This window comes from Stegastes partitus, unplaced genomic scaffold, assembly GCF_000690725.1.
Source record: "Stegastes partitus isolate 25-593 unplaced genomic scaffold, Stegastes_partitus-1.0.2 Scaffold903, whole genome shotgun sequence".
Taxonomy (NCBI): Eukaryota; Metazoa; Chordata; class Actinopteri; family Pomacentridae; genus Stegastes; species Stegastes partitus.
Window position 1 is genome coordinate 102,977 of NW_007578634.1, and position 9,972 is coordinate 112,948.

General features: G+C 40.0%; 1 protein-coding gene across 1 annotated transcript in view; it reads left to right on the forward strand.

The window, feature by feature from the left end:
• bcl11ba (BCL11 transcription factor B a) overlaps positions 1-7,812 on the forward strand; it is a 46,718-nt gene extending 38,906 nt beyond the window's left edge. The window contains exon 3 of the mRNA XM_008293689.1: positions 2,017-7,812. Coding sequence (XP_008291911.1) covers positions 2,017-4,028 — 2,012 coding nt within the window. The 3' untranslated portion in view covers positions 4,029-7,812. The remainder of the gene's footprint in view (positions 1-2,016) is intronic.
• Positions 7,813-9,972: the final 2,160 nt, after the last annotated feature.

Consider the following 9,972-nt stretch of genomic DNA (forward strand, 5'->3'; position numbering starts at 1 on the left):
CACACACACACACACACACACAAACCCCTCTGCTGTTAATTGTTGAGCAGAAATGAACATCAGCCACCTCCCCACCATCACTTCTGTCAGCAGACGAAAAAAGTTCGGACAAAGATGGAGTACGGAGGGAGGATTCTCTCTCTCTCTCTCTCTCTCTCTCTCTCTCTCTCTCTCTCTCTCTCTCTCTCTCTCTCTCTTTGTTGCTCTCAGATCAAGGGTTGGAGTGAAAAGAGAGAGAGGCAGAGAAGTGGTTTGGTGAATGTTTCTTTTTTGGAGTGTTAAGGGTCTTAAGATTCAGCTCTAAAACAGCTTGTGTGGGTATATGTGTGTGTGTGTGAGAGAGAAACATGCAGACAAAAGCTGAGACATGGGGAGCTGTTATTTTCACTGAGTGCGTGATTGTGTGTGTGTGTGTGTGTGTGTGTGTGTGTGTGTGTGTGAATCTGCTGTCCGCTATAATTAAGTCAAAAGACTTTACAGGACTATGGAGGTGAACAGCTGGTCCACCTCTCGCTGCTTCTCTTTAACTAACACACACACACTCGGGCGCGTGAGGGAGAATGAGCTTTATTTATTTAATAATTATTAATAATTAATTCTGAATAATTGCTGAACGTTGAATTATATACAGAATATTTTGTTCATATATTATTCAGCTTTCCACGTGCGTTTCAACAGAATTTAAAAACACTTAATTTGAACCACATGATACTCATATTTAAAAAAAAAAGATTTACATGGATTATTGATTTGGGTATTGACCCTTGCATTTTGAATTTCCATGTAGTTTTTTTTTTTTATAGAAATGCGTTTCTATACAGACATCTAACGGAGACATAGATGTGTGTGCATATACATGTGTGTGTGTTTAAGTGCCAGAAAGAGTCACGGTCATGTACACACACACACACACACACAGAGACACAAATAAGGGAAACAATTAGAGCAGCATATGTTTTTCCTCGTATCTGAAATTAGTGTACTGGGTCAAGACAACGTGCTTTCATTGTATAAACACAAGAGTGAGAACAAGAGTACAATTACCATTATCTGTGTATGTGTTCGCACTGGTGTGTGTTTGGTGTGGAGTGCTCCTCAGCCTGGTTAGTGTCCCTTGCTCATGTAGTAGCTTGGCGCTTATTTATTACCAAAAGCACTTGCACCGATTAGCGCTGTACAAAAAAAAAAAGTCCCATTTCTTCTGTTTCTCTGTGGTTCTGCTTCACTTCTTAGACTTGACTGACAGATTTGCAGTCCTCAACTCTAAAGGAGCTGATGTTGTTCAGCCTCCGTGATTACAGAGTCAATATTTAAATGCTTGAACTGATCCACACAGCACTGTTCCAGCATGTCCTGTGCCCATTCGTGAGAGCTGAGATTGGTTTATTCCAGTTAGCTCATTACACAGATCTTTATTTCCTAGTCTGGGATTAGTCTTTCTTAAATAACTCTGTCCATCCTCCAGTTTCACCAATATGAGTTCAGCATCTGCATCATTCACCTGCATTCACATGTACATACACATGTTTACCCTCGTGCTTATTGTATGAACAAGCCTGGATACAACACACTAACACAAACACCGCCACACACTATAATAATTCAGCATGTTTTTTTTTTTACGGAGAGATTCTCTCTGTACTGAGTGAGAGATTAAGCACCTATTAAAACATTGACTCAGTGTGGACCAATCCTGTGTGACTGTGAAAATGCACTTGTCAAAAGCGTGATGAAAGTATGTAGCATTTATATGACAGCATGATGAGCCAAGGTCTTTCCAGCTGCAGCATGTATTAGGTGGAATATAAAGCATTCCCACTTATCGTATCTCATTGACTTTCAGTCAAGAAAAGTTTACACATTGCATGTAAGCTGTTATTTAAAAAAGCTATTGTTAATGATGATTTATCTCATGAATGAAGTCACATTTACTTAGCTTACTCAATAAGGCCATTCAAAAAGGGATGTGTCACAGGAGCTGAAATATTTATTCTGTTATTTCTCTGTGTTTTGCAGGTGGCAGGGACGAACCCTCCAGCTACATATGTACCACCTGTAAGCAGCCCTTCCCCAGCGCCTGGTTTCTGCTGCAGCATGCCCAGAACACCCATGGCATTCGCATTTACCTGGAGTCTAACCCCTCCAGCACAGCCCTCACCCCTCGTCTTACTATGCCTCCACCCATGGGCAACGACTCCATCCCGCAGTCCCCCCTCACCAACTTTCTAGGGGACAGCAACCCCTTCCACCTCCTGAGGATGACAGGGCCCCTGCTCAGGGAGCCCCCTCCAGGCTTTGTTGAAAACCGTCTCCCCAACACCCCTCCATTTGTCAGTCCGCCTCCCCGCCATCACCTGGACCCCCATCGGCTGGAACGCCTTAGTGCCGAAGAAATGGGGCTCATCTCCCAGCACCCCAGTGCCTTTGAGAGGGTGATGCGGCTAACACCCATGGCCATGGAGTCCCAGTCCATGGACTTCTCCAGGCGGTTGCGTGAGTTGGCAGGGAACACTAACAGCACCACACCACCACTGTCACCTAGCAGGCCCAACCCTATGCATCGACTACTAAACCCCAATCCCTTCCAACCAGGGCCAAAATCACCCTTTCTGAGCACCCCTCCCTTACCGCCGATGCCCCCAAACAGCACCACCCCTCCCCAGACACAGAACAAGATCAAGTCCTGTGAGTTCTGCGGTAAGACTTTCAAGTTTCAGAGCAACTTGGTGGTGCATCGGCGCAGCCATACTGGAGAAAAACCATACAAGTGCCAGCTGTGTGATCACGCCTGCTCTCAGGCAAGCAAGCTGAAGCGCCACATGAAGACCCACATGCACAAGGCTGGATCCCTGACGGGGCGCTCCGATGATGGCCTGTCCACCACAAGCTCCCCAGAACCAGGCACCAGTGATGTCACAGGTGAGGGCATGAAAAATCGGGATGGGGACTTCCATGGGGAAGGCAATGAGGAGGAAGAAGAGGAGGAAGAGGAAGAGGAACTTGAGAATGAGAGTAGACCAGAATCAAACTTCAGCATGGAGTCTGAGTTCTACCGGAACAGGGAGAATGGTTCTAAACCTCCTTCAGAAGAGAAGTCATCACTTACTCTTGAGAAGATGGTGGAAAGTGGGGGGCTCAATTCTATACAGCAGTACAATAATTTGATAGTTGACAATCGAAAAAGGATGCCCTTCTCGAAGAGGGGCTCGGATGGCCAGCGGGACACTGGAGATGAGGATTCAGTGGCTGGGGAGATGGATCACCACCACCACCACCAGCAGGAAGAGAGGACAACCATTAATGGCCGGAACTGTGGCTCCGGTGATTCTTTCTCAGGCCTGTTCCCCCGTAAGCCCACCCCTATCACCAGCCCAACCCTGTCCAATTCCTCAAACAAGAGGATCAAGATTGAGAAGGACTTGGACATTCCTCCAGCACCCCACATCCCTTCTGAGAACGTGTACTCCCAGTGGTTAGTGGGCTACGCTGCCTCACGCCACTTCATCAAAGACCCTTTCTTAGGCTTCACTGACTCCAGACAATCGCCCTTTGCCACCTCTTCTGAGCACTCATCAGAGAACGGAAGCCTGCGGTTCTCAACACCTCCAGGTGACCTGCTGGATGGCGGCCTGTCTGGCCGCAGTGGTACGGCCAGTGGGGGCAGCACACCTCATCTAGGTGGAGGTGCCGGTCCAGGTCGACCTAGCTCCAAGGACAGCAGGAGGTGCGACACCTGTGAATTCTGTGGCAAGGTGTTCAAGAACTGTAGCAACCTGACAGTGCACCGGCGTAGTCACACTGGCGAAAGGCCCTACAAGTGTGAGCTGTGCAACTATGCTTGCGCCCAGAGCTCCAAGCTCACACGTCACATGAAAACACATGGCCAGCTCGGTAAAGAGGTCTACCGCTGTGACATTTGCCAAATGCCCTTCAGCGTGTACAGCACTCTGGAGAAACATATGAAAAAGTGGCATGGAGAACATTTGATGACCAGCGAGGTCAAAATTGAACAAGCAGAGAGAGCCTAGAGCAAGTTCTGTATTTCCATACTCTGCACCACACTTTGACTTAAAAAAAAAAAAAAAAAAGGGGGAACCGGAATCCTTTTTTTAAAAAAAAAAAAATATTAATTTTGGGTTCATTTTGTGTTTTTATTAAAAAAGAAAAAAAACTGCCAACTGAGAAAATAGTGAAAACAGAGATCTTAACATCAGCTGAAGTTGTCTAAACTGCCTCCTTTGGCATTCATTTTTAAACAATCAGTCAGTTGAGTTATAAAATATGTGGAGCCTTTAACTGTGCAATAATTTCTGTATTTATTGGATTTTGTATTTTGGCATGTGCAGGTACACTTTTTTTAGGCTTTTTTTTTTTTATTGGTTTTACTTTGATTTTGCGTTATTCTATTTTTTATTTTTTTATTTTTATTTTTAAAACCCACATAATATCCTGAGAGTTCTTTAGAGGTCAAAATCCATTTTAAGTCTTCTTTTTTGGCCACTGCTTGTAGGAAATTGTATATTAAGCTCATGTGTAATTTCTTGAAAAGATGCTGAATTCAATCTTCAATTTAAAAGTGGCGTTAACTGAGAATGCTAGATTTAGTCTATTTTGTGTGATGACGATACGCGGACAACAATCCTTTGGCATTGTAGCATGAACTGACTCTAAAACATGTCAATATAATTGGATATGTAGCACTGAGTGTCATATTTGACAGTAAATATAAAACGAAAGAGGATCCCAAGGTTCATAAACCCTGTCTCCTCATGAGAACATCCTAACCAGCCAGAAGAAACAGATTCTAGATAAGGCAGCTGCTGACTGGTACGAAGTGCCAAGCTCTGACAACGCTACGACAACCATCCCATTTCTTCGACTTCCCACACACTCCTCCTCTTAATACCATCTCACCACATTTGTACATCCATGCATTTTATTTTGCATGAAGCCATATGATCTAGGTTATATTATTTATTAGGAGTAAGTGAGCATGAAGCCATGATGAGTATGCATTGAGAGAGATGAAAAAAGGGGACAGAGAGAGAGCACAGGAACATCTCAGGGTAAACTATACTACTTTCCTTTATTTACCCATTCATTCCGAAATTGCCCTCCGGCAATGAACTTTCAAAGCATTTCCTTTTCATCTTAGGTTCTAACTATTAGAGACAGTTTATATGTTCTCTTGAGCACCAGGCTAATGTCCAAGCCTCATTTGAAAGTACACATTTATATTTAAAGTCACTGGGTCTAATAACAGCATTCATTTGTTTAGAGAGCATTAAATGTGCATACATGGCATATGGCACCACTTTGACTAGATTTCTTCAGATAATTTAACTCTGAGAATTTATTGTTAAAAAAATAATATCAAAATCAACACCCCTATGCATTTTGTGCTGAAATATATTACAATCTGCTGAAATGACATTAAATTCTAACTTGTGATGTTCTAGTGATTCTATAATTACATAGTCTGATTAATGAAGTCACCTCTCTAGGAAATTCAAATTCTTCAGCGTTTCATTGTTAGTTGTGGGACACTTTTGTGTAGAAGACGAACATGTTTTTGGTGTGTACTGAAATAATAAAACAAATTTTTTACTAAGACAAGCATCATCAGTTTGCTCCATGCCCTTTTGTTATTTTAAAAAGCCCAATTCCCATTATTTATTTAAACCCCATCCACCTCCATGACAGCACTTTCAAAGAATTAGATCTAATTTTCATACTGTCAATGTACAAACAGCGCCGAACAATAGACCCGCACTTTATGATTTTTTTCTTTCAACAACACGCACACACACACACACACACACACACACCTACACACACACACACACACACGGTGAGCTGGACAGAAAACATTCTAAAGGGTGTGGAGCTTGGGATCTCCTGATGCTGAAGTGCCCAGGATTGTTAGGCTTGGCTTTCCCAATACTGGCACTATAAAAAATTAGTAAATAAATTATAATAATTTATTTGGGACAGTTTTTGTACTGCCATTCAATTTGACATGAGTGTGCCTTGAATAATGATCTTCCTATTTATTGTCTCAAACAAATGCAACACTTTTTATGACGCATCAAATTGAATGATATTTAAAAATAAATAAAAAAAAAGAGAAAAGAAACAAAAATTTATAACTTTAATGTGTAATTTGACAGCTCAACAGAACTATTTAAATGGATACAAATGAAACAATGCTGAGTTTTGGTTTAGGATTAACCAGCACAATATTAATGTGTCTGTTTGTGTATATATGTATGCATATGTACATATAAAGGCACAAACCTATATATAGATCTATATCAAATTCCTCACTCACTTGGACAAGAGTCTGTCCCTCAACAGAATATTCCAAGAGTGGACAAAAGCCAAACAAAAAGTCAAGGAAGAGACTGGACAAAAATCAGGAAATGCAGAAACTAAAAAAAAAAAACAAAAAAAAAGAACAAAAAAAAAAAGAATTTAGTGCACTCTGTCTTAAAATAAGTTTACAGTATTGATACAAGTACAAGGGTAAAATTAATATTTGTGTGTATGTGTGTTTTAAACAAGTATTTTTAATTTTTTCCAGGTTTGCTTCTAAACTTTCTCTGAATGCCGAAGTGGCAATGTGTATATTGTTTTCTTTTTATTTTCCTTTTCTTTTTTTTTCTTCCTTTTTTTCTTTTTCTTTTTTTTTCTTTTTTTTTTGGTGACGGGGTTTTAGTATATATATAAATATATATGAATATATATTACATTTTTCTTGTTTACTGTAAAAGTATACCAGTATTTGTAATATTGGAGAATGCCTGGGCATTTTACAAAAATATAAAAAAGGTTGTTTTTTTATTTTTTATTTTACAGTCCAATTTAAATTGTGGGTCTCTTAAACTGTTTTTGTCACTGTAACTGTATAAGTCTTAAGTTTTAGTAACTTTTATTCTGCCTTGGGTGTAATGAAAAAAAAAAAATAAATGAATTAAAAAAAAAATGACTGAGCTGTAACAAACTTGGATTTGGTAGTGGAGTTTGGGGCTGTAGGGTGGCGGGTGGGTGAGTGGGTGCTCCATTAACAGAGGGAGGCTTTCTTCCTTAAAAATAATGGAACTTTGGTTCTACTTTTCAGGAAAAACACACTGAAAATCCTGACTTGTATCTATTTTTCTTCTTCTGGAATGGATTATTCTTCATGGATGGTTTGAAATACATGTGTAGGCACTTGCTGTCTTTCCTAAGGAGCTTGTCTTTTTTTAACTTGTAGGCTATGTGCATCCTTTGTGAATAGGGTACTCTGAGTACCTCAGGACGTCTTGCTCTTATATTAGATGCTGGGGTGGGTGGGTGACTTTATTCCAATGACCAATCCAACTTACCGGCTGCCACAATCTGTTTTTCCTCTCAATGTGCAGGATAAACAGATGAATTTGTACTGTTGTAATGAATCATGTTGTACAGAATGGGATCAAAAAAGGCTGTTAAACAGCCTTTCAGTGACAAAAACACAAGCTGATGTTTTGTTTACCACTCCATTGGTTGTATATAGTTTTCTATGACTACGCTGTTTTCATTTTGTTTCACTTTTTTTTGTTTGTGATTTCTAACTGGCACTGGCAGTGACTTCGGGGAGGTGTGTGTGAGGGTGTATATGTGTGTGTGTGTCTGTCTGTCTGTCTGTGTGTGTGGGTGTGTGTGTGTGGGGGGGGTTTCTTCTGTTTGACCTTTGTGACCTCCATGCCAGTTTTCAAGCAAACGCCTCCCCCGTTGATATTTCTCGGCATGAGAACAGAGCACAAATACAAGCTGTTACAATTCTCCATCCTCTGCTTGTTTGTCTCATTTTGTTCTTTGAGCTGGTTTGACAGAATGGGACCACAGAAAAACAAATGACAGCATCAACCTTGAGTAGTTTACATGCATTCTTAAATAATTCAGTAAAGTTCAGAAAACATATGGACTACACTTTTACTACAAGCACATTTAATACTGCAGGAACGGACCAGAGAAACCATCATCATATGAGCATCTGAAGTGCTAAAGAAAGTGGTAGGGGCGTCCATAAAGCACCTCCCTAAAAGCAGACTCTATACATCTAACAAAAAGCCACTTATAATATCTTTTTCTATACTGTTATTAATCGATCGCCCACCAGGTTTTTCCAACCAACAACCCACCAATCCCACATTCCACAGCTACAGATGTCCTCACATTTCTACTGAAATACAGTAATAAAAATACGACGCGGCATTGGGACAACGTGGAGAATTTTTTTTAATGTAATAATGTTTGAATGCAGAGGGGAAGGGTTGATTAGGGATGTAATGCTTTTTGTGATGTCGCTTTATTTACATACATGACCGAACTCTGATAGGCTGCAGCTTGTGTTCTCTATAATGTCACTGAGGTGCAGCCGTGGACGCCATCGGCTTCTTACAGTAAACATGGCATTCACACTCTCACTGTCTACTTCTCCTTTTTTACCTCTTTCATACATAAATTATTTTTTAAAAAACTGAGTAAGTTTTCCTTTTGAAAAACTTTTTTCTTACTCCACGTCCATTTTTTTTTCTTTTTCAAATAGCTATCATTTTGGGCGAGATACACAACAGTCTGCTGTCGTCTACGTCTTCTATTAACAGTTTAAAATACACTGGAAGACAAAATACTAAAGGGAAACAGGGTAAAAAAATAAAAAATAAATAACTTACAGGTATCACCATGAAACTGCTCCAGTCAGAAAGGCAGTCGTTTTTCATTACAAGTTTACTGAATTGTACATATAAATATGCATGTGATGTATTATCTGATTAAAATACACACATTTGCATAAACCTGCAGAACAATGCCACAAAATTCTTGTTTTGTTAGGTTGACATCGGAGAGCAAAAGTATTTTACAGAGGTGGTTTTAGATATCTCTTTTCATCACCCTGTAAATCTGAAAACACTGGCAATAATTGGAAAACAATCTTTTTGCTGCATGAGAAAAGCTTAGAGATGCATTGAAAGTCCGCTGCAACCGTTCCACACATCACAGTCTGCTGCAATACTGTTTTCCCTTTGCTATTTCCGCATAACGTGGTTCACTACCAAGATACTAAGTGATTTATGGTCGCAATATTTTAAATAAATCAATAACTGATCACATCAGTTTTTAATTGTGTGGATGAATCTAAACCTTGTCCAGCACATGTCAGCGCCCCACAGCTTCATCTTTACATGATGCTTTCAGGCACTTACTGGCACATACATCTTTCAGTTCACTTTGAGGTGTCAACAATTATACCTTAACAATTAAACCTTTAAAAAACATGTTTAACCAGTTCATGGACGTACGCTGAGCTTCAACACATCACACTTTGCTCTTATTCTCTTCATGATTACGCTCATAATGTGTAGTGAAAAGTCATTTGAGCATCTATGATTAAATACAAAACCATCACTGACGCAGCTTTAGATTATTTATCGGATAGTTTTGACCAGTAAAAACCATGTGCAATAAAGTAGAACAATTAAACCATAAATATTCAATGCAAACAACTCTGAGACTGCGTTTCTTTATCTAACAGTTATGAGCAGCATCAAACCTCAACACATAACTACAATCCTGTTTATTACAGGTTTGCCAGGTACTCACAGAAATGATTGAAGGTATGTTTTGTTTCTTCTTGAACATCTTTAAGCAATCTTCCATACAATAAAAATGTTTCTAACCATCCAGGTTATTTAGCTAATTTAAAATCCCTGTGAACACAATTATCATCCACAATAGCCATCTTTTCTCCCATTCGCTGGTCTGATTGACGTCCCTTGTCAAAAAGAGCGCGCCACACAAGAGGTGGCACTGCTACTTGTTAAAATGTTGAACCTCGCCATCAATCAGTGAGGCTCAATATTTTAAAAAGAGCGCAATGAATAAATGACAAGTTATGATAATTAAATCTGATTCAAAGAAACAGAAGAAATCTTTGGTCAGCTGAAG